The 25,303-nt window shown below is 52.5% G+C and overlaps 1 protein-coding gene across 3 annotated transcripts; it reads right to left on the bottom strand.

The window, feature by feature from the left end:
• Window positions 1-2,217: 2,217 nt before the first annotated feature.
• Window positions 2,218-25,294, bottom strand: POLDIP3 (DNA polymerase delta interacting protein 3). 3 transcript variants are annotated; one of them, XM_004610555.2, is made up of 9 exons: window positions 25,135-25,294; window positions 14,392-14,785; window positions 13,406-13,492; window positions 11,887-11,982; window positions 9,991-10,161; window positions 9,464-9,541; window positions 6,989-7,118; window positions 4,825-4,891; window positions 2,218-4,137 (listed from the first exon to the last, which is right to left on the bottom strand). In XM_004610555.2, the coding sequence occupies exons 1-9, from the start codon at window positions 25,191-25,193 to the stop codon at window positions 3,960-3,962; spliced, it is 1,260 nt and encodes a 419-aa protein (XP_004610612.1). In that variant the 5' UTR covers window positions 25,194-25,294; the 3' UTR covers window positions 2,218-3,959. The 3 variants fall into 3 exon arrangements, with proteins under 3 accessions (XP_004610612.1, XP_054997840.1, XP_054997841.1); XM_055141865.1 differs by having other exon boundaries at window positions 9,979-10,161; window positions 25,135-25,293; XM_055141866.1 differs by lacking the exon at window positions 11,887-11,982 and having other exon boundaries at window positions 9,979-10,161; window positions 25,135-25,293.
• Window positions 25,295-25,303: the final 9 nt, after the last annotated feature.

Genomic DNA, 25,303 nt, shown 5'->3' on the forward strand with positions numbered 1-25,303 from the left:
GCTTGAGCCGTTACACGGCGTTGTCAGGGCGAATAGGCAGACCCCAGGGTTCACAGGGGACCCGCGTTGAGATTTGGGGTGGAGACTGGAGACAGGATGGGAAGAGGCTGGCCCAGGAAGCCCAACTGGCAGTGTATGGGTGTGACTGAAAGCCAGAAAATATGCCACCGCGCCGGGAACATGGCAGACATTCCAGACTTCAGCGGCCCCTTCCGGTGAAGGCACTCAGCCTTCAGCAGCTGTTCCTTCTTCCCCAGTATGCATCTCTTCAGGGAAGAAATGGGGCATCTGCCACCACCGCCAACTGGCAGAGCCTTTAGCGGCAGGACCCACCCAAAGGCATGCTGCTGCCTTCTCTTGTGACCTGTGGCTGTGGAAGCCAGTCAGGGCCTGGGGAGGGAGTGCAGGGCTGAGCTTTCCATTAGCAGATGGTACCAACTTGCTGTCAATCGTCCCTGTTCCTGATAACACGTCAGGCAAGACGCTGCTTGCCGTGGTCCTGAGGACGCTGGCTGCGGAGTCCAGCTCCCTCTGCCTTGCTCCTGCTCTGGCAGTTGGGCTAGTCGAGGCTCTCCTCTGCAGTGTTACCCTGCTGGCCCCGGGCGCCAGCTCCACACCTCCACTCCATCTCGGCCTTTGAGGTTGGTGCTCTATCTCCTCGTCTCCACTGCTGTTCGCGGAAGGCCTCTGGCCAGTCTCCCATTACCTATGGAGTATAGGCCAGTGTGCGTGCCATAGAGGGAATCCAGTGGAGGCGATTCCCTGGCAATGCCATGAGTGGTCCCTGATGGAGGAAGTCCCCAGCACCACCCACCAGCTGTGATACAGAAAACCGGATAGATCCATGACTTCTTTCAAGCTTTTCAGCCCCTGCTCCTATCTGCCAGGGCCACTCTATTATCTCCCTGGCTTTCTGGGGTCACCTTTTCACCCACTATTCAAGAAGCCATCTCTGAGGCCTAGCAGGATGGCCTGGGGCTGGGGCTGAATTCTGTGGAGGACACGTGCCTTGAGCGTGGTGTCCCGGGTTTGATTCTTACAATCACAAAACCAAACCAAAAGTCACCAAAGCAGGTGACTCCAGATGACCCTGCCACAACATCACGCCCAGTCATGGAATCACCTGTGAACATGGTGTCAGATTATGGGGCAAGATCTGGGGCCAGGAACCAGGAGCAAGCCCAAGTGTGGCCCCAGGGAGCCAGCAGGGGCGTGCTCAAACCCAGTTCGGGGATAGCCTACTCCTGGGGGGGCTGGGGGGCCTTGCAGTGCTGACAGTCACTTCGGGTTCCTACAGAGTACCTACTCCGGCCCTTCAAACCATCTCCCTAGCCCTACTGTGAATGTGTTGGGGCAACACCTGAAGGTGCTTAGGGGACCCTATGGGTGCCGGGGGCCAAACCCAGCTCTACTCTGGTTCTCTGAGCTCCTTTAATCTGATTCCAAGGCTTTTTTGTGTTGTCATTTCCAAGAATTTTACCACATTACTGTTCTAGGGGCCGTACCCAAGGATGCTTAGGGATCATTCCTGGCAATTCTCAGGGAAACTATAGAGGGTGCCCAGAATCAAACCAGAGTTGGTCATGTGCCATGCCAAAGCACTATACTATAATATACTATCTCTCTGGCCTCTCCATTATCTGCCACTTTTTAGCTCCACTTTTATGTATCTTGGGACTCTGGATGACACCAAATTTAGATTCCCTGCTGTTATTGTAAGGATAAAAGAATCTTTTTGTCACTCACTGTCATCCCGTTGCTCATTAATCTGTTCGAGCGGGCACCAGTAATGTCTCTCATTGACAGACTTATTGTTACTGTTTTTGGCATATCCAACATGCCATGGGTGGCTTGCCAGGCTCTGCCTCGAGGGCTCGATACTCTCGGTAACTTGCCGGGCTCTCTGAGAGGGGTGGAGGAATCGAACTCAGGTGGGCCTCGTGAAAGGTGAACGCCCAACTGCTGTGCTATCACTCCAGCCGAAAGAATCTTTAGAGTTGAAAATTTCAATAAACTGAACACAAGGGAGAGAATGGAATCTCAGTGGAGCTAGTCCAGCAGGCAGGGCGTTTACCTTACATACAGCCAACCTAGGTTCGATCCCCAGCACCCCACATTGTGTCCCAAGCCCATCAAATGTAATCCCTGAGCACATAAACTAGAAGCCCTCAGCACTGGTGAATGTGCGCACAAACAAAATAAACAACAGCTCAAAGGTAGGAGTAACAAACGTTTATTCAGAAATGTAAATAACACGAAGTCTCCATCCAGTAATGCCTCTTTCCTTTTGCACGACACACTGATGGGAATGTTTGGGGTGGGGTGCGATACGGAGGGTGCAAGGACTAGCCTACCGCCTTCTCCCTGTCTGCCACGCCATCCTGTAGAACAGGGAAACACACACACACACCATCCCACAAAGTACCCCCACTCAGAGGATTGTACAGATAATTTGGTCCACCTCATAGCCAGTGTCCCGGCCTGGGCAGAGCTGCAAGAAAGCCATGCAGGCAGGACATGTACGACCCTCCACTTTCCCCAAGAAGTCAGGTCCCGCTGCCTTAGGTGCTCTTATGGCCAAGGACAAAGTTGAGAGTATCTTTCAGCTGCTGAAAGCAGCCGTCCCCGCAGAGGGAGGCAGAGAGCTGAAGCAGCTCTCCACAACTAGTGGAGCAGCAGCCACATTCCTTGGACTTCCCGGGCCTGGAAAACCTCAGAGCAAGATGCCAACCCTGTCACCTTACTGCTTGACAACATACTCTGCACAAACAGGAGTGTTCATATTTTTCTTTGCTGCACTGGCTGCCAGCAGGTCCACAGGAGTCCCTGGATGTTTAGGGTCCCTTTTCCTGGAAATGCGGCTGATTCTGTAACCAGGCCATTCTGCTATCTAACCTGTTCCTCTCTTAGGGGCCTGGATTCCCACAACAGTCCCGATGGCTCAGCAGGAAGAATGACTGAAATGTCCTAGCACTCAGCCCTGGGGCTGCTGCTTTCCCCAGCTGCCTGAAGGGCTGCTACCCGCCTGCCCCTCCCACTGTCAGGCACAGAAATACAATACCCTCTGGGCTTAATGGAGTTATAAACAGGAATGCGCTTAAGTGGCACCTCTAGGTGGCAGCTGGACATGTCTCTCAGCCTCCCAACTACTGTCATACAAACATCTGAGGCCAGATCAGAAGACCCAGGAGGTGGCCAAATCTGTCATCAGCACAATCCCAACAGAACAGTGTCACGGATGGGGGCGGACACTGGCTGTGCGAGAGAGTGGAGCACATCACCACAAGCCAGGATATCCTGAGCGAGGCTCAGAGAGAGGTGGGCCCCCTGGCATAGCTGGGGGGCAGTACGAACTGTGTCAGTCTGAGCCCTCCACTGAGGAAACAGGGAGCAGAACCCTGCCCTTGCAATGGGCGCTCTCTAGCCCACACAGTGTGGCATCAGCTATGGTCAGGGGACAAAAGGCCCACCAGGGACAGATCCCATCCAGACCCCTCACACTGTTCCCGATCTGATGTGAACTAAACCACGATGGCAGGGCGTCCACTCCTAGATTTGTCAGCAAAGGTTTAAACAAATAAACAAAAAAACTCAAAAACAAAAACAAAAGACAGCTCCCTGCCCTTGGAGAAAGCAGTATCCTTAGTACCCTTGAAATGGCCTCCCACAATCTGTGGGGCCACTAGAAAGCCATCCAGAGGACTGAGGGCTTCACTGGCAGAAATGAAATGTGTCAGGGGCTGGGCAACAATTGAAACACAACCTACCTGGGTGACGAGGCAGGGGAGAAAAACACTATGGGAATGAGTGCCAAGCAGCACTGGGCAAAATAGCGCAGGGGGCTCCACCCACCACCCGCCTGGGCTCAGCTCGGGCCTCAGTGCCACGGCCCGTTGGTCAGAAGTGTTGCTGTGGGAAGCAGAGCCCTGCTCTGCCCCCCTCCGGGCTGCTGGCCCTGCTCAAAGTTTTATTTTGAACTCTGTGGGCTGAGTGGCCACAGAGGCGCCCGAGGACTTGAAGAGCGCCTTCAGGATGGTGTCAGGATCCACTTCAGGCGGAGCGTGGGCCACGGAGGCGGGATTCGCCCTGCGGGGCAGCTCATTCTCCCGCTTCACTATGGGGCTGTCACTCAGCCGGCTGTGGACAGAGAAGAGTCCAGAACCTTGTTCACTTTCTCAGGGACCAGGGCACCCCCTGTGCCACCCCAGAGCAGATCTGGCCTTTCCTCTTCCTCCAGGAGGAGGCAGGCGCAGCCTGTGTTCTGGCTCAGTCAGGAAGCCCTGCGTGCTCCTCAGGGTCTGAGAAAATCTGAAGAAACCAACTGCTTCTAACTTGATGGCACCCAAATTTAGAAGGTGACAAACCCCATTTTTCAGAACACAACACAATCCCCTCCCCAGGGCTGTCTGCTGTCCTCCTGGGTCGCCCACCTACATAATCACATCCTGACAGTCTAGACACCCGCCGAATGCTGAGCTCCAAAATGCCATGTCCTGAGTCAGGCCTGATGGCCTGATGCGGGCGCCCATGGACAGTCCCTGCACTCTCTCCAGCAACAATGACCACAGGAGGAAGGTCAATTCTCTATGCACTCCAATGGCACATGCCACTGCACCTAAAAGGACACAGGTGGCCTGCCCCCCACTTTTTTCTGGGTTCCCTACCTCTAATTCTATAACAAGGGCATCATTGTAGTCCCTGCGGGCCAAGCCCCTGGCCCTGCTGCTGGCAGAGGGAAGGGAACAGAGACATGACGCTGGCAGCCAGCCCACAGAAAAGCACCAAGCCTGGGCCAGAGCTCCCCCAACCATCTCCGGAACTTACAGCAGGATGGGCTGCTCCGAAGTGATGACGTTCCCATTCATGTGAAGGTTGCACTTCATTGGTTGCCCTGAAAAATACAAGGAAAAGCTCTGCCACGAGACCTCAGCTGGATAGGCGGCCACCGTCCGAGGGGTTGAACACCCAGGACTGCCACGGACAGATGGAAAACCCCAAGCCATGAAACCGTGTAGACACCAGCACAAAATGGCAACAGGAAGTGGCGATGGGGAGGCCAGTGTTCACGAAGCCACTGTGTGAAATTCCACTCTAGGAAAGACTGGCTGGAGGGAAGCACAGCACTCCTACTTTATATAAAATAATAAGGGGGAGAAAAAGAAATCAAGCGCTAGGAATGTTTATGCGTGAGACCTGTCATCACAAAAAATATTAACTACAAATTCAACTTAAAATATTAAAACTATTAAAGTAACAACACAGAAAGGATTCAAAAAATAGATCCATATAGAACTAGTTTCTCTCACTAATAAATCAATGTTAATCTGAAATACACTGGTGCAAATACACTACTGCTGTTGAGATCATAATGTGATCCCCCAAGGCAAAAAATTATTAAAGAAAATAAAATGTTACACTATAAATATTAATCTAATGTAAAATTAAAGCTGCATCAAACCTGAATGGATCTAACACCCTAAAGTGATCCCAAGCATGAATCAGCAGTAGCCTCTAACCAAAAAAGATAGAAACGGTAAAGATGAAATTTTCTTTTCTTTTCTTTTCTTTTTTTGCTTTTTGGGTCACACCCGGCGATGCACAGGAATCACTCCTGGTGGTGCTCAGGGGACCATATGGGATGCTGGGAATCAAACCCGGGTTGGCTGCGTGCAAGGCAAACGCCCTACCCGCTATGCTATTGCTCCAGCCCCTAAAGATGAATTTTTTTGGGGGCAGTATGTAGTAAGATATTGGTCTGGGTATAAATGAAGATTAATAACTGCAATTACAATAATATTCTTATTATCTTATTTTGCTTTGGGGTCACACCTAGCTGTGCTTAGGGATTGCACCTTGGGAGTTCTCAAGGGACCATATGGGTGCCAGGATTGCAATCAGGTCGGCCCTATCAAGACAAGCATTGTACTATTGCTACAAGTCCTAATAATATCTTAGACATTGAGTATGATTGCGCTGGACTGCGTGTGCCAGGGATAGAACAGAGATGAGCACAGAACTAGGAATAGCCCTCGAGCCCCACTTGAGGACTAGCCCAAAAGCCCCCAAAGACCCCAGAGCAAAATAACCCTGGTTCTCATCCAAGGAGACTGGCCAAGATTCAGCCTGAGGGACCCCTGAGCACCTCTTGGAAAAACAACAAGAAAAAACCAGGAGGGGCCCGAGCGATAGTACAACAGGTAGGATGCTGGCCTTGCAAGTGGCCAATCTGGTTTGATCCCTGGAACCCACATGAATGCTCAGTCCTCTGAGCACTGCCAGGAGTAACCCCTGAGCATCATCGAATGTGACCGGAAGACAAAAACAAATAATGAAATAAAATAAAAACATATTTGGGGCTGGAGCGATAGTACAGCAGGTAGGGCCTTTGCCTCGCATGCGGCCAACCTGGGTTTGATTCCCAGCATCCCATATGGTCCCCCGAGCACTGCCAGGAGTGATTCCTGAGTGCAGAGCCAGGAGTCAGCACTCAGCATTACAGGGTATAACCCAAAAAGCAAAAAAACAAAAACAAAAACAAAAATAAAAACACCATATTCAAGGCAGCATCAGCAATCAGGGAAATGGCACTCCAACACCACAGGCTGTGTGACGCAGCTCTTCATCTACAAGCGAGAGTCACAGGAACAGAGGAGCACAGAAGAGAGACGGCAAGCAACGAGAAAAGGCAGGATGAAAGGAGCGCGGCTGCCTGAGGAGTCTCTCCAGACTGTTCTGAGTGACGTGCATCTGAACTCCAGGAACTCCACCGTTTCCTAGCGGAAAGCAAACTGACCTAACTGCCAACATTTAGATGAGGCTCAGGCAGACATTCCTGGCAGCAAGATCAGTAATTAGCTGTACCCCTGCGGGACCGTGCGTGGCGCTGGGCTCCCCTGGCAAGATGCACTTAAGAGAATCATCCGTAGGAAACTGGTGCTCCCCTGCAGCTCACAGCCCAGCCAACAGTAGGCAAAGGGAGGCGACTTACCATCCAGACAGCGATTGTTGTACTTCTTATATGCAGTGATAGCGTCATCCTTCTTCACAAAGACCACCTCTGCCACCCCAGGGTGGACCAGCCGAGCCCGCTTCAGGGCTCCGCACACGCAGAAGAGCTCCTGCAGAGAGGGTCAGAGTTGGTGCAGAGCACGGCCATCACCTTCCCGCCTGCCATTTGCATACTTGGGTCTGCGAGTTCCCTTCAATAGGTCTGAGTCTAAGGGAACTGCTCTCTGAACCGAGAGTGACCGTGCAGGCTAGTGTGCTGTTTAGGGACCTGTTGAAGCCCAATTCTGGTTTGGCTGAATGTAGGGTTTCCCAGGTCTTGGGACCTCAGTACTCAGATGAGGAGTGCCCCCACAAACCAGTCAGTCAGACCTATAGGCTGGTCCCCAGGGCTCTGCCTCAACTGTGTGACTTGGCTGCTGGGAAGACTCTGCAGGCAGTGCTCTGCATGCGACTTTTATCATCGTTGTTTACTCCAATCCCTAACCCTGAGGCTACAGAGGGGGTACCACACTGTTGTGGGCCACACAAGCCAAGTACCGACGTCAATTCTTTCGTTACACCTCTCACAAGGTGTCAGTCACAAGGACAAAGACTAGAAAGCAAACAGACCCCCTAGCTATTTGGTTCCAGACCAACAAGGCTGAGCGCCGTGGCACCAGGCTGAACTGGGACCCCCGCATCCAAATTCTGTGCATCTGCCCACTGCACTACTCACTAGAAGAGTGATTTGTTTTTACTGACAAAGAGGAAAAATTAAGATATGGAACTGAATACCTGGGGTGTTGCCAACCTGATTACTGCTCTTTCAGCATTACCTGGTGAGCAGAAAAGTGCTCCAGGAGACTGTGATGTGATGATCATTAGAGCAAATCATTTCCTACTTTGCTGTCTTTTTAAAGATTCTGCACACAAAACACCAGGCAAATAGCAAGAGCTCACCGAATAGTAGCCAGCACTTGGGGGGTGGGGGCACACCCGGTGATGCTCAGAGGTTACTCTTTGTTACTCTGGGTTACTGCTCTCAGGAATTACTCCTGGCAGTGCTGAGGACCACATGGGATCCTGGAATCAAACCTGGGTCAGCTGGGTACAAGGCAAATGCCCTTCCCAGTGCACTATTGCTCTGACCCTCCACCATTACTTTCATAATCCAGGGGAAAAGTACTGAATTCTTCCTAATGCATATCACTACTGATGTACCTGTTTCATCCTAAAAAAAAAAAATAAATAAATCACAGGGTCCAGGGCATGAGTGTTGATATTCATATCATGCATGCACGAGGCCCTGGGGATCACCCACCCCCCGATGCCCCCAGCAATCCACAGCATAAACATGCGTCATATAAAACCTACTAACAAGTGGGAAGCCATGTGGGCTATGCCAAACCCCGGGCACAGTAGTAGGACGAGGCCAATGCTGCCAGCTGTCTTCCTCGGTGGTCTCAGGGTTAATGATAAGGGTGTTGGGAGCAGAGATAGCATCATAGGGAGGGCATCTGCCTTGCATGCTGCTGACCCAGGTTCCATCCCAGCACCCTCAGGCTGTGGCCCCCAAACCAACCAAGAACAAAAATAAAAGGTGCTTGGATTTCTAAACAGGAGATGTGGGGGGATACACCCTGAATGAAAAAACCCTTGAGGGGCTGAAGCATGTGCTTTGCATGCTGGACTGACTTGGGCTGGACCCCCTAGTACTACATAGTCCCCAAGGACCGGGCCAGAATAGCTTTTGAACACTGGGTGTGTTCCCTGACCCCTCAAAAGAACGTAAGAACATGTGTTTACCAGGTTGCCCCTGAGCCCACGACTCCAGGACTGGAACTAGGTGATGCCCATGACAACTAAGGGTGGGTAAGAACAGATGGGGTGGGGGTGGGGGGTGGCGCGGAACACGAGCCATCACTACATCAATTTACTTCTTTGCTTGGGAAATCACGTTTAATTCCTGAAGTTCCGAGGCTTCAACCACTGAATGTTGTGTACCAGGAGCAAAGACGACACTGCCAGCGTCAGTGCTGCCCTCTCCAGGCCTGCTCCCCAGGCCAGCTCTTAACTAAGGGAACCTGTACTTGCTGGGGATCCTGGCACTTTAACTGCAGGAGCTCGGCACTGTGCTTCGACAGTCCACACACACGTGGCTTCAGCCTCCTGGAGGGCTGGAACACTGCTGTGTGGCAGCAGAGGGGATGATGTGACGAGGCTAATATGAACCCTGGACACCGAATCTCTAATGAACGTTCCTCATACGTCACAAGTCATTGCTGAGGAAAAAGGTGCACAAGGGGAAGGCGATGCCAGTCTGCACGAATGCCCAGCGTCCTTTCTGTGTTAGTTGTGTTGCCTATTGATATACCCCAGTCCTATAACATCCCAAGAGTCAGCCCAGAGCATCAATGAAACCAGGAAGGTCTCGGGACGCTTGCACCGGCCTGGTCTGAGACATAATGATACTTACAACGATGTCTTCCTCAGTGACACGAGGGTGAAGATTATTCACAGTCATCTTGGTGCCTTCCAGAGGGCTGAAGATAGGCTGCCACAGAAAACAGCATTGGCAGGAGTCAGAGCAGTGGAGCCCACGCAGGCAGGGCGGGAAAGCCCACGGAGAACCTGTTACCCGGGACCCCTCTCACTTGGTGCTAGCCAAGCTCCTTATGCTCAGGACGCCCCTGCATCCTTTCTCAAATGGGCCCCGGCCCTTTCAGGCCTCTGGGGCTCCCCTGGGCAGCTGCCCAGGTTCCCTCCAGCCCTGACGGCTCAGAAGCCCCCTATTCTTCAGAGCACCCCAAGCACTGGTTCTCCCTGCTCAGAACCATCAACAGCTGCTGGTAGGCGGGGCCCCTGGGCCTTCCTTCACTCATCTCCTTCGCTCATCTTTCCGAAAGGATGGCAATGCCAGGCTTCCAGTGGCAGACTAGGGACACCTCAAAGGACATGCCCCATCCCAGGCCGGCCGGGTCAGTCTCCTACCTTTCCTCTCACCTCTGCAGACAACAACTCTCTGGGGGGTTCCTCCTTATTCACCAGTGTCCGAGACAAGGCTCTTGTTCGGAAGGAGGAAGGGAGAACAGGAGCGGTGTACGCATCATTCTGAACCACTTTGGTGAGGGGGAGTGCCTTGGCCACGGAAATCTTAGAACTGCTCACCCCAGCCTAAACAAAGAGGCAGAAACAACTCAGAGTGAGGGCCCTGGAGCACCCCCAGCTCTGCGATTCCATTAGCAATCTGGAGTCTAGCAGGTGCCAATGACATCCCACAGAGAAAGCAGGGAGGCAGAGCTGCCAGCGTGGGAGGATCCCAGAAGCCACTTCACATAAGCTTTGGACCCTCTCAGCAAGAAAGCTTCCAGCCAATCCTGACTAGGAGTCACAGGTTCACCCCAAACCACATAAGAAGTTACCAACTCCCACGTTTGGGCTGGAGAGATAGTACAGAGGGGAGGGTGTTTGCCTTGCACGTGACTGGCTCAGGTTTGATCTCCAGCATTCCATATGGTTCCCCGAGCTTGCCAGGACTAATTCCTGAGTGCCAGGAGTAATATCTGAGCATCACCAGGTGTGACTCCAAAACAAGAAACTCCTACACTAGTGATCTAGTCAAAGGCCAAAAACCTGGGGTCAAGTTCCCTCCTAGATAAGCACTGATTGCTACCACAGAGTCAATGCTACCATTGGTCCTCAGAGGCAGTGCTGAGGATCCCTCAAAGGACTATCCCAGAGTGGCTTCAAATACCCAGCGGGTGTGGAGCTGATGATGATCAGAGAATCTGATTCAGGCTGGCTGCTATCAGAGCTTCTCTTCAGAAGTCCCCGAGAGTTAGAGAAAGTACAACAGGGCAGGCACTTTCCTTGCACGTGGCCAACCTGAGTTAGATCCCTGGCACCGTACAGGGTCTGCTGAGCCCCACCAAGAATATCTGGAGGATCAGAGCGATAGTCTGTGGCCCAAAACAAATCAATCTCTCTCTTCTCTTGCTCTCTCCTCCCTCTCCCCTCCCTCTCCCTCTCTCCTCTCCCCATGAGCCGGGTGAGGTTCCCGGGAACAAACCCATATACTTCCTGGATGAACGGGTGGAGGAAACAGGTGCACAGGCATGGACTTGGAACAGGAGGAATGAAGCAGCCCAAGCAGCAGAGAGTGGACCAGGACCCCGCCCCCTACAGGCACCACCAGCTTTCTGAACTCTAAAGGAAACATCCCCTGCATGGAACTCACATTCGTCTGATCATTCTGTGTCTCACAACCAAGTCAGAGTTGAGGAGAGACCTGTTGCTCAGGCACGAACTTCCAGAGCCCTCACTAAACAGGGTGGTGGTGGTTTATTTAACCTCTTGGCATCCTGACTTCTTATCCATGAAAGAGGGGCCAGAGATATCTCTGGTAGGGACTGAACACAACAGGCAGGGCACCTGCTGAGCCAGGTTCAATCCTTGGCACTCCCTAAGGTCCTCAGAGCCCCACCAGGAGTGATCCCTCAGAACAGCCAGGAGCATGCACAGCCCACGGGGCAGCGTCAGTTTACTCATGCTCACACACCAACCCAGCAATTCAGACTCGAGGTGGGGCCAGAGCCATGCAGAATACCCTGCATAAAAAAAGCAACGGGGTCCTCTCCTGGGGGTCCCTCTCATTTCCCTTGACATGTCTTAAACAATGCAAATGCAGGCTGCAATTAAGCTCTGCAAGTGACTTGTTATGATCACCCTGATCTGAACATTCATATATTTCATATAACAGGGAGAGGAGGAGGGGGCTTTGAAAATCTTCTGACCCAAATACAGAGCTACTTCTGAAACAAAGAACTGCCTCTTCATCTCTCCCACCCAACAGTCAGACTCACGGCAAAGCCAGTACAGGAGAAACAGGAAATGCCATACCACACGATGGAGAAAGCTGCCTGACGCTGAGAATTTCATCTGCTTACTAGGAACGGGAGTTATGACGTCATCGTCTTCATCCAAGTCATATATATTCTGCAAACAAAGAAATTCCAGCAAACGTGGTGCGTGGAGTCTGAACAGTGCCGGGTATGTGCCTTGCATGCTCAAGGCCCCAGAGCACTGATGTGGTCCTAACAACAATTAAAAAAAAAAAAAAAAAAAAAGACCAAAAAACCCCCAAACAACCTAGATATTTGAAGCGGGTATAACAGCAGCAGATGACTGCTATAAAATGAGAATGAAGCACGTGCAGGAGTACTGCCTGAGAGGCAGGCTCCCAGCCCACAAAGGCCCAATGACAGGCACATCAAGAGTTCCTGTAGAGGGGCTGGGGCTCCTGCCTTGCACAGCTGACCCAGGTTAGATCCCGGCATCCCATATGGTTCCCTGAGCACCACCAGGACTTACTCCTGAGTCAGAACCAGGAGTAACCTAAGCATTGGCAGGCATGGCCCAGAAACAAACCAACCAAACCAGTATCTTACAGGCAAAATTAGAAGTTCTAATGGGTACACATTTCTTTCACTCTGAAACTCCAAGGTTAATCTAGCTCATAGAAACAAAAACCCAAATCCTAGATATTTACAGAATTTCAAACTGAAAGCAGTTAAATCAGTACATAAGATGAATAGATCATACAATTATAAAGAATGCTCACAGTAAATCTGACTTATGGAAAAAAAAAAGTTTGAGTTAGGGGCTGGAGTGATAGTACAGCTGGTAGGGTGTTTGCCTTGTACATACATGGCTGATCTGGATTTGATCCTTAGCATCCCATATCGTCTTCCAAGCCCACCAGGAGTGATCCCTGAGTGCAGAGCCAGGAATGAGCCCTCGGAACCAATCAGTGTGGCACCAAAAGAAAAATAAGCACAATAACCCCACCACAAAACACCTCGAGTCCTAAAATGACCAGAATGACACAATGCTGGCTGTAACATAGCACTAAGGAAGCAACCAAGGCAGAACAGTGGTTCACTTTGTAGGCCAGGAGCACTAAGAATATTTTCGCCTGATTAAAAAGGTTTTAGGGCCACACCCAGCAGTGCTCTGCACTCAGGATGACTTTTTGCTGGCTCGGGGGACATATAGAGCGCTAGAGATTGAATCTAGGTTGGCCGTGTGCAAGGCAGCGCCCTCCCCACTGTACTATCACTCTAGCCACCCCTCCTTTATATTGCTAATTTTCTGGACTAAACACATTACCACTCTCTATTCAGTCTTTGACCCCATGCCTGCCCCCCCCCCCCCGCCCCCACAATCCCTAGTTGGTTTTCCCAGAAATTCACTCACTGTAAGGTAAAATGTACTAATACCTTCTCCAATTCATGCTGGGAACACTGGCTATACCTCAGTCATCCCACCCTGTAGGTCCTACCAAAATACAACACATATACGCACATGTACATGTCTGTACGCACATAACACATACCCAGGTACAACACACACACCCTACCTGTTTGGCTTGGTGGTTATTGACAACATTGATCCTCATTCCAGCAGGATGGGCATGAAGTGGTGCCATAGCCTTCTGCTGTGGAACCTAAAACACCCAGGGTCATAATTTATCTGCAGAGTTCAAGTGGTCTGAGATAGACAGCGATCACAGGGTTGAAATACTGGAGGAGAAGTGTGTCTGTGTGTGTGTACGCATGCACGCAAAAAGGCCCTCCTGGGGGCTGGATCGATAGCACAGCGAGTAGGGCGTTTGCCTTCCACGCAGCCGACCTGGGTTTGATTCCCAGCATCCCATATGGTCCCCTGAGCACCACCAGGAGTAATTCCTGAGCGCATGAGCCAGGAGTAACCTCTGTACATCGCTGTGTGTGACCCAAAAAAGAAAAAAAAAAACAACAAAAAAGCCCTCCAGACTGCTTTTCCACCCAAAGCAGGAGAAAGGAAGACATTAACTAGGGCCCAAGTGACAGTGCAGGCCGGCCTCAATGAACCTGACTCAAGAAATGGGCCCTGCTGCTGTAGTGCCTACTGCCCAAATGCCTGTGAGACACGGCACTGCTTCCCCACTTCACAGGTGGCTGTGGATGGCACAAAGGCAATTCCACGCAGTGACTCACATCTCCGAGATCAAATCACTGCCTCTCTAAAGACTGGAGCACTAACCCTAGGGCCACAATAAGGTTCACAATGATGAACACAGTCAGTCCTCTTATTGAGTGCTCACCATAAAATGTGTATTCCACAAATGCTTGCTCCCTTCCCCTCTCTCACCGACACCAGGAGTAGCTCGCTTCACAGAATCGATCTCTCTTTCTCGCCCTGTGCCCCTTTCTTTCACAGGAAACCAGGCAGCACCTTGCTACTTCACATGATCTCTATATAAATAGTGGCAGGAAACTCTGTCCAAACTCTGCTGGCCCTGGTCAGAATCCCAAGTTGTTACTGGTCTTCAGGAATTCATTTGTGACCAGAGGCCCAACCTACCTGGATGGTTTTAGTGAGCTTCAGAGCAGGGGTCACTGTCCCGATGGGTGGGCTCATGAAGGAGGCCGGGGCACTTCGCTTCAGGCTGATCTTCTCCCGAGCATCGGCCACTGGGCGGGGCTTCTGGAGCACCACGCTGCTCTGCTGCTTTCGGGAATTCAGCATCTCTCTGGCATCCTGCACTTTCCCTTTGATGCGGAAACGAGCATCTTTCTGCAAAAGCTTTTCTCGGGCATCCTTGACTCCCAGCTTGAGGCGGGCATCAGCCAGGCCAATCTTCTGCCGGGCATCAAATCTCTGCTGGAAGGTGGCTGTGCGTGTGGGCTGGCTGAGAAGGCCCTGCTGGAGCCCGACACGCGCTCGAACACTGCCAACTCCAGGTCTGACACTGAGCCTGCAGTAACAAAGGCAAGATTAAGCGAACCTGGCAAGCAAGAGCAGCCATGCGAGCAGAGCTGTGGGAACAGAACAGACTGCTCCCAGAGCAACCAAGAAGCTGCTTTATGCCTAAGGAAACAAACCTGTATCACTTCATGGGGCTTCTACCTTGGCCGTGTGTAAACATCAGAGCTGACCTCTTACTAGCGCCAACAGGCTCCTCTGCTCTCCAGACACCACCACATTCTGGCGAAGAATCCCCACCATCCCCACAGGAAAAGCAGCAGCCAACTTGAACCCCTAACACCGCAAGAGCAACCCTGGGGGTCTCCAGAGCTCTTCTCACAGCCACACTCTCAATCAGACCCCTCAGCACCCCATGAGGTTGACTATATGATACCCATTTTACAGTAGGTTAGGGGAAATGATAACCAAGGGTGACCACCGATAGTCTGGAAGCCCTGGGCCTAGAACCAAAAAAGCATAGTGTAGTCTGGCCAGGAGCCAGAGAAACACACTCTGGGTAAGAAAGAACAGGAACCGTGTGAGCTTTTTCTACTCACACAGAGCACCAGATGGGGTGTGTGCAAACTCTGCAGTGTCCTACCACACACATACCTGAGTGGCATAGACCCACAGGTTAATGGCCAGTTGCACAAAGCTCCTGCACTTCAGTGACACTTCAATCCCAAGTTCTGGGCCTGCTATCCCCCTGGCCGCCCAGCTCTACACACAGGGTTCCCGCGAGTCCCTCTTATTTGGCAACTTGCCAGAACAGCTCACAAACTCAAATTTTACGCCTACTGATTACCATGTGGGTTGGAGCACATATTCTACTGGCGTCTCAACACTATATGCAAAGTGCTGAATGGTACTCGTAACACACGAGGATGATCTGGGTTTGCTCCACAGCACATTATGGTTCCCTGAGCAGAGCCAGGAGTAAGCCTTGTGCACCACTGGGCATTTGGCCCAAGAGCCAAATAGTAAAAACAAAGAGAACCCCATTAGGTGTGACCCAAAAGCAAACAACTGAAAAAGATAAGAATGTATGGAATAAGAGGAGCAAGCAAGGCATGGGGGTGGGGCGAAACACAGGTGGCTCTCCACAGGCTGGAGGCTACACTGCATGGCAAGGTCCCCAATCAGGAAGCTCTCTAACCACCTGTGTGTGGTGGGGGGGATTTAGGGAGCAGGTTTATTCGTTTATTTATTTGCTTTTTGGGTCACACCAGGCGATGCTCAAGGGTTACTCCTGGTTTTGCACTCAGGAATTAGTCCTGGCATATGGAATGTTGGGAATCAAACCGGGTCAGTCGCACACAAGGCAAAGGCCTTACCCGCTGTACTATCACTCCAGCCCCTAGGGAGCAGTTTTGCAAGGATGCTGATCCCAGACACATTTCTCAACAATTTTACAAACAATTCACTCAGCACACACTGATCCCCTCTGGAGCAGACTGTGGGCTGGACAATCAAGTCACCAAAAAGCATAGCAAGAACAGGCAACCCAGGGGCCCCAAAGTGGGGTGGCAGGAAAATACCCTAACAATTCCAGATCTTCTCTAGGCTCTGAGAGGAAGGGCCAAAATCTGTCTGGGTGTCTGGCTAAGCAGCAGCAACTCTGCTCCTGGGCCTCGGGGGCACTGAACTCAGCCCTGCCCAGTCCCCTGCTTGTCTCCCAGATCACTTACACAGGTGGAAACTCTCTCTTGGGAGCATCCAAGTTGCAAATCATTAAGGCACTTACTGACAGTGCTGCCTCCTCAGCAGGCTTAAGACTCCTAGGCCTCAGCCCTGCACTAGGGGGATGACAATGCTCAAAGGCCGAGTGCTGCAAAGTGTCAGGGAATCCCAGCCTCCTATCTTCCCTGAAGTCACCTGTCACACTAACACCTAATTCTTAAAGAGTTGTTGAGAACGGGGGAGGTGTATCAGATTATGCCTGCACAGCTGGGGCTGACCCCTGCTTCTGAGTCCAGGGCCCACAGCTTTCTGTTAACCCTCATCCCAAGCCCCAATGGAAGAGGAGTGATGGCTGAGGATTTCTCTGAGCCAGCTCTCACTGTTAGTATGTGCCCTTTGAGGATCTCGGCTGCCACCACTCCTAGCTGAGAGGGGGGCCCCAAGCAGCTGACACATGGGGTTACACGAGTCCTGAGCCTTAAGAATGGAGCCGCAGGCCACTCACTGGCACGAGGAGGGTGAGATGCCAGTCACTCACAGGCGTTTTAGGGAAGACAGCTGAGAAGCTGGAGACAAGCATCAATGGTGGAAGCGTCTGAGCACTGCGAGCAACCAACAGGATGAAGCAGCCTAACTCCACCCCGTCTGTCCCAAATGGCCCCAGCATGGACATGCCAGCACCTTACCCACTCTATTGTCTCTCCGGCCCATGGTGGGGGACATCTAGAAAAGATCAGGTTAAGTGAGGGCACTGGAGGCATGCTTTCCCCAATGAAAAAGCATTAAACATTCTTCTTTTGGTTCATCTGCTTCTGCCTGTAACTAAACCCTCAGACAAGAGTGTTTAGGTCTCAAAAACCTTAATGTGTTCATACCGTTCGATGACTTCCCTTCTCTCATCAGCAGCAATGGCTGTCTGAAACTGAACTGAGAACTCACAGGGGCCTAAATTGTTTTAGTTTTTGGGTCACACAAGGCAGTGCTCAAGGGACCATATGGGGTACTGGGACTGAGCCAAGATCAGCTGTGTGCAAGGCAAACGCCATATCTATAATACTATGATTCGAGCCCCAGGTCTAATTGTTCAGTAGCATCTGCCATGGCCACGTGAGGGAGATCAGGGCTTATATAAGATCTGATAAAGAGGGCCATTATCACTCACTGCACAGCCTGTCTGTTAAGAAAGGCACAGAAGCTTCAGCTAGGATTCGAATCTATTTGAGCAGCACAGGAGGTGCAGAGGGAGGTGGTTAGTAGCGGACACAAGGAGCTCCTTCCTCCCCTCTATTCCAGTCTTCAGGTTCTGGCTACATCAGCACTTTCAAATCCTTTCACGAGAGCTCTAGGGGGTCTCGGTGTCCAGGCCTTGCAGAATCACCGCCCTCTGCCTGCATGAAAAGCAGCTATTCATCCCAGCAGGCAGCAGGGCTGGATAGAAGGCAGGCATTAGTCATCAAGAATTTTTCCAACAAACACTCCTGCAAGGGGAGGTCTCTGAAAGAGTCAATTATGTCCCGAAGACCTGCTGAGGGTCTCTCACAAAGCCCCATCATCCCCCTCAGCCAGAGTCTGATGACAGATCTGTTCTTGGCCTCAGAAAATGTTTGGGAGGCGGATGGGAGAAGCAGGTGTAGGGGTTTAAGTCTATCAATCATTGGACCCCATCCCCCACCATGCCCCAAGAGCAAGTCTCCCTGTGTCCAGGCCCTGGCAGGCACTAAACTACTCCATGGAATCCCGAGTGCCGCTGAGAGGGAACACACACTCCTGGACCCAGCACTTTCCCTCCCCCAAGGCCCTGCCTGGAGTGAGGGGCCTGCAAGAAGACCAGGGAAGGGGCGAGCCAGTAACCTGTGCTAGATGCCGCCATCCCATATGGTCCCCCAAGCACTGCCAGGAGTAATTACTGTGTAGAGCCAGGAGTAGTAAGCCCAGAGCATTGTTGGGTGTGGCCCAAAAAAAGAAAAACAAACAATTCAGAACAAAACAAAGACTAGGAAGGGAGGGGCTGGAGCAATAGCACAGGGGAGGGTGTTTGCCTTGTAGTAGGCGGACCAGGGTTCGATTCCCAGCATCCGTATGGTCCCCCAAGCACCGCCAGGAGTGATTCCGTGATTCCTGAGTGCAGAGCCAGGAGTAACCCCAAAGAAAGAAAAAAAAAAAAAGAAAAAGAACGACCAGGGAGGGCAGAGAAGCAGCTGGCTCTGCAGAGTATGCAAAGATTCAAGCCTGCAAGAAGGTCCTGCTTATACCAAGGACTTACTGATGGCTTGTGACACCCAAAATGTTAGGGGTGATCCAGGGTTCCCAAAAGCAAAACCTGTGATCCCGCCCCTTGAGCCAGCCCCTAGCTCTCTTCAGTATTACTACTCTCAAGCAGTATTGGTTGAGGACAACACAAAGCTGCCTCTTCTGGACTAGGTGCTAAAAGAATCCAATTAAACAAGCAAACAACCCCTTTACCCTAAGAATCTTGTGCAGGTGTTTCATTTATAACAGACATTCTGGGGCTGGTGGACACTTGGCTGACCTGGGTTCAACCCCCAGCATCACATATGGTCTCCAAGCCCAACCAGGAAATGATCCCAAGAGTACTGCTGGGGGTACCCCCCCACCAAAACAAACAAACAACCAAAAAAAACCCTCCAAAACAGTAATTATTCTCTCCAAGTTGCAGAGCCGGTCCATTAAATTTGTATGTCCTTGATTTTACTGCAACAAGGCACCAAGCAATGATGGCAGCCAAGACTCCCGCAACCGCCAGTTCCTAGGGCTGCCCTCCCGCCTCAGAGGCCTAAGAGTGGCTGCCCGAAGTGCACAGAGAGTAAGCCAAGCTCCAGGGCTGAGCCATCCAACCAGAAGGGCCTGGACCGGCTAATGAATAGTGATCGTGGCACACCAAAGGAAGGAACTGCAGGACGCCAACACACAATCCTCGGGGCTGCACGGAGGCCGCCAGAGATCTCAGCAACCCGGAAAGGACTCAGAACACTCCTGCTTTCTCTCACTTCATGTGAACTGAAAAAGCAGTGATTAACTGGGGCAGAGGTAAGCAGCAGCAAGACCCTTACAAGGCTCCATGAAGACAAAGAATGTCATCCTTCCAAAACACATCCCATGACCAGTGGGGAAGGAGGTTACTCTTACCCAGGCTCACTTTTGCTATTTCCACTTAAGAATGACAGGTTCTTCCTCAACTTTTGTTATTTTTTTTTGTCTTGGGGCCACACCCAACAATGCTCAGGGCTTACTCCTGGCTCTGTGCTAAGGAGTGAACAGTCCTGGCGGGTTTGGGGAACCATATGACTGATATGATTAGCTGGGGATAGAACCCATTTCGGCTGCATGCAAGGCAAATGCCCTTCCTGCTGTACTACCACTCCAGCCCCTCTTTCTAAATTATTAAGCTCAAAGTTCTTCTTGGAATGGTCACTGTCATCCCGTTGCTCATCGATTTGTTCGAGCGGGCACCAGTAACGTCTCTCACTGAGAGACTTATTGTCACTGTTTTTGGCATATCCAATACGCAAGGGTAGATGGTCATGGAATGTAAAGGTGGTTTTCGTCGAAAGTGAAGAATTGAACCCAGGCAAGAATTGAACCCAGGACCTCCACATCCATGTAAGGAAAGCAAACACTCCCTCGTGAGTCATCTCCAGCCAATCAGTATGAAATTAAGGCACTTGCTTTGCACGTGCAGACCTGTCTGATCCCTTGCACCACACAGTGCCCTTAACACTAACAATAACCCCCAAACAGAATCGAGTGTGGCCCCAAATCCCCCCAAAAGGCAAGAAATCATGGTTTGGGTCAGAACAATAGTACAACGGGGTAGGGCACTTGTCTTGCAGGCAGAGACCCAGATTAGATGCCCAGCATGCCATATGATGCCTTAGCAATAGTACAGTAGGTAGGGCACTTGCTGGGGAGGGGGGTGGAGGGAAAGAAGAGAGGGAGAAGGAGAGAGATCCTGAAGTTTCAAAGTTTCAGTACAGCTACTTCATCTATTTTTTATTTTTGTTGATGCCAGGGATCAAATGGAGGTTGTCACATGTGCAAGGGAAATGCTCTACTGCTGAGTGACATTCTTAGTCCTAAAGTTTCTCCTTCGAAGCAGGTAAGAAACACTATAGGAAATATCAATGGTTCACTGAAATTGTTAGGACATTCCACAGTTCTTAGGACCCCCTACCCGTAACGCCTGCCCCTGTCTAGTTTGTCCTTCTGTTGGCAGTGCTATCTAAATGAGGTTAGCAAATCTGATTCAACAGCATCAAGCCCAGGTCCTTATGCCTGCTCTGCCTGTACTTTCACCAACCCAGTCTTCACAGTAACAAAATACCCGCACACTGAAAAAAACAAACAGGTGGTTAACTGCTTCCTTTAAAACAAACAAAAGACATCGTTTGGAGAGATAGTACAGAGGTTATGCAGCCTGCCTTGCACAAAGACGACCCGGGTTGGATCTCTGGCATCCCATATGATCGCCCAAATACTAACACAGGTATGATTCTCCTGAGTGTAGAGCCAAAATTTAAGCCCTGAGCACTGCCAGGTATGACCCCAAAACACAAAACCAAAGTTAACAACAAGAAGAAAAAAAAGTAACTCTCCAATTGGGTTAGAGATTAATACAGTGAGTGGCGTGCTTGCCTTGCATGCTGCCAACCTTAGTTCAACCCTTGGCATCCCATATGGCTTCCAAGATGCGCCAGGAGTGATCCCTAAGCTGAGAGCTAGGAGTAAGCCTTGAACAAAGCCAGGAAAACCTCCTAAGCCCTCCTACCCCCCAAAACACAAACCCTTCAATACTGGGGGTCCGAGAGACAGAACAGAGGTTAAGACTCATGCATGTGTGAATGAACCTAATTCTAATGCAATCTCCAGCACCAAAGGTTCCAGAGCATAGCTGGGTGCAGCCCTGGAGTCCCCGACTCCCACTGGGCCCTCTCCCCCCCAATTCCCGCATGAGCAGGGCAGCTTCCTCTAGTTCCTCCACTGAAAAAATGGCCCATTTGGCTCCCAGGTCTCCTGAGCAGCACTTGTACCCACCCTCACCCTAAAAGAAAACTTTTACTCTGCCGGGCAGTCCAGCATGAGCTGAAGGACAGGGTGCACAGGATGCTGTGGATTTCATCTCCATCTTTATTGTAGTACCCAGAAGACTTCCTGGAGTGACCTGAGCCCTCAGCAGAGACTGTAGCCCCCAAGCACTTGCTGGGGGTGGCCCAAAGAAACAAAAGCAAACAGAAGACCCTCAATCCTGATGACAGTTAACACCTATCCACTGCTTTTAGGATCTGTCAAGGGCATATATTTTATTTTTCTTTTTGGGTCATACCTGGCGATGCTCAGGGTTACTCCTGGCTCTGCACCCAGGAATTATTCCTGGCGGTAATATGGTGAGACCATATGGGATACCGGGGATCGAACCCGGGTCACCCACGTGCAAGGCAAACTCCCTACCTGCTGTACTATCGCTCTGGCCCAAGGGCTGAAAATTTTTATAACATTATGTTAACTACTGGCATTCATAGAGTTGATATATTTGCTGCACCCTTGCCTCTACCAAGCGTCTTCGCCACCCTCCTTATATAAATTGTAGGCATTCTCTTCTCCTTCAATCCCCCCATTCTTTATGAACTCAGTTCTGTATCAATTGCCAAGGGTTTGTGGTATTAAATACTGCCTATTCCCTACCACACTTTTACAAAGGAAGTTAGTTACTTTAGCTCAGTCCTGGCTCTTTTGTATCATGGCTAAAGGCAGGGAATGGTTAAATGACTTGCATAAGATCACATGTCAGGGCTTAATAGGCTGCTTTGCACAGAAGCCTGGGTTTGACATGGGCACCACATGGTCCCCCTTCCACCCCCTGGAAAGATCATTTAAAAAAGGCTGAGAGGGGCTGGAGTGATAGCACAGCGGGTAGGGCGTTTGCCTTGCACACGGCCGACCCGGGTTCAAATCCCAGCATCCCATATGGTCCCCTGAGCACCGCCAGGAGTAATTCCTGAGTGCAGAACTAGGAGTAACCCCTGTGCATCGCCAGGCGTGACCCAAAAACCAAAAAAAAAAAAAAAAAAAAAGGTTGAGAATAGGCAAAAGAAAGGAGTGGAGCGCATGCTCTGTGTACAAAGCTTAGTATCACTGAAAGCTCCCCACCCTCCAAACATGGGCTAGAGTTCACGCCTTGCATACAGGAGACCTGGGGTAGAGCCCTAGCTGGCATGGTCCTCTGAGCTGGAAGTAGTTACTGAACACTGCTGGTTACACACCACCCTCCAAAAAAGATAAAATAGCTCAACAAAACAGGAAGTGGGAGATGCAGGGAATTGAGCCTTGGCCCCAATGCTGTAGGAAGCTTGCCTGGAACCAGCTGACCAGGGACCCCTGCAGCGGGGCTTATATTTTACTGAGGCATCCTGCTCCATTGGACCTTTTATTGGGGCTCTTGGGATACTCCCTACAGGGTGCCCTCATTTGTTTCCATTAACTGGCTACTGAGTCCCTCCCTTCTATCTCCCATGGAGTTTCTAATCTCCTGCCTGATCCTCCCAGAACAGTCTGTCTCTGGCTTTTAACTCTGCACGCATTTCAGAGGGATCATCCCATCCTGCATATGAGGCTAATAAATGTATAAGTTCTTTATCTGGTTTGTCTTTGTTCCCAAGCTCCATCTGGACTCCCAGGAGAAATAAATCTGGTTTTGCAAGTGTGGCCAAGTGAAATCCAGCACCACCACCACCACCTATAGTCCCCAAGAAAGACACAAGAATAAGCCCTAGGCATGCCAGATACAGCCTCTAAATTGTTTCTTTTTTCTTCAAAAAACGTTATAAAAAAAAAAAATGCGCCCTAGGCTTAGCTCTCCGGCCTTGGGAAGAAGGGTGCAGTTAATGACGCTCTTTAGGCAAAAGCCCATGATGGTCGCCATCATTTGCTCAACACTCACGCCTGGCAGACTCCAGAGTGGGTTTTTTTGGGGGGAAGAAAGGGGGAGGTTCGAGGCTCAGGGGCTGCTCCTGGAGCACTCAGGCCTCCTGCATGCTCCGTGACCATCCCTCCCCCCCCCTTCTTTCTAATTCTGAGGAGTTCACGTGGCAGTGCTGGGGGCTCCTGCTTCTGTGCTCAGGGGCTGCTCCTAGCGGTGCTGATGACAATCAGTGAGGTCTCGGCCCCCAAAGTCCATATTCTTCTTTTTTGTTGTTTTGGGGGTGGTGGTACTCAGGGGTTACTCCTGCCGGGGCTCACGGGACCATACAAGATGTCGGGAATCGAACCCGGGTCAGCCACGTCAGCCGCGTTTGCCGCCCCGCTGCGCTATCGCTCGGGCCCTCGAGTCCATTATCCTCAAACCCAGGCTGGACCGATCCTCCCAAGGCCAAACAGGAACCCGGGGACAAAGGCGTCTGCTGGGCCAGCAGGCGGCGCCCAGGTGGCCCCGCTGCGCGGTACGGGTCCGGCTTCCGGGGTCCGCTTCCCCGCGCTCCAAACATCCACCGCCCCACAAAGGGCGACATGCGCCGTCCGGTGCTCCCCCCCCCCCCCGCACATCCGCCCCCACCTGCGCCCCTCCCCCCAAACGCGACCTCCACGGAGCCGCTCCCCGCACATCCCTCCCAATTGCGACCTGCACGTCTCCCGCTTCCCTCACACCCCACCCCAACGCGACTCGCGCCCGCCCCCGCTTCCCTCACACCCCCCAAACGCGACCTGCACGCCCCCCACTTCCCTCACGCCCCCCCAACGCGACCTGTGCGTCCCCCCCGTTTCCCTCGCGGCCCCCCCGCTTTCCTCACGCTCCCCCCAACGCGACCTGCGCGGCCCCCGCTTCCCTCACAACCCCTGCTTCTCTCACCTCCCCCAAAACGCCACCTGCGCGCCCCCCCTTCCCTCACGACACCCCGAACGCGACCTGCGCGCCCCTCCCCCCGCTTCCCTCACGCCCCGCCCAAACCTGACCCGCGCGCCCCCCCTTCCCTCACACCCCCTGCTTCTCTCACCTCCCCCAAAACGCGACCTGCGCGCCCCCCCTTCCCTAACGCCCCGGCCGAACGCGACCTGCGTGGCCCCCCGCTTCCCTCACGCCCCCCCCCAAACGGGACCTGGTCGCGCGCCCCCCCGCTTCCCTCACCCCCCCCCAAACGGGACCTGCGTGGCCCCCCGCTTCCCTCACGCCCCCGAACGCGACCTGCGCGTCCCCCGCTTCCCTCACGCCCCCCCAAAAGCGACCTGAGCCCCCTGCGCCCCCCCCGCTTCCCTCACCCCCCCAAAAAAACGCGACCTGCGCGCCCCCCGCTTCCCTCACACCCCCCCGGGGACGCGGCCCAGGAGGCCGGGGTGCGAGGGGGCGGGGCCCCGCCAGGAGCCGGAGCCCCGAGGAACGGTCTGAGGGGCCCGAAGCCGAGTCGCCCGCGCGGCTCCCAGGCGGGCGCGCGGGGCGCGGGGACCGCGCCACGGCACCTGAGGCGAGCGCGGCGGCCGCGCGAGGAGCGCCGCCGCGGCGTGACGAGACGCGGGGCCGACGGGTCAGGGCTCCGGGCCCCCAGCCGCCGTCCCCGGGGCCGCCCCTCCCCCCTCCGCGCCCCCCCGGCCCCGCGGCGGCCCCCCACCTCCCGCCCCCCGCCCCCCGCCGCAGACGGAGCCGAGCCCCGCGGGGAAACAAAGGCCGCTTACCGCCCCTTCACCGCGGCCCCGCGCTTCCGGATGAGCTCATCCAGAGAGATGTCCGCCATCTTACAGCGCCCAACCCGCAGCGAGCAGCAGCCGCAGCTCCCGACTCCCGAGACCGCCTCGTCGCTCGCTCCCGAGCAACTAGCAGCTTCCGGCGCTCGGCCGACTAACT

The sequence above is a fragment of the Sorex araneus genome, chromosome 6 (assembly GCF_027595985.1).
Source record: "Sorex araneus isolate mSorAra2 chromosome 6, mSorAra2.pri, whole genome shotgun sequence".
Lineage (NCBI taxonomy): Eukaryota > Metazoa > Chordata > Mammalia > Eulipotyphla > Soricidae > Sorex > Sorex araneus.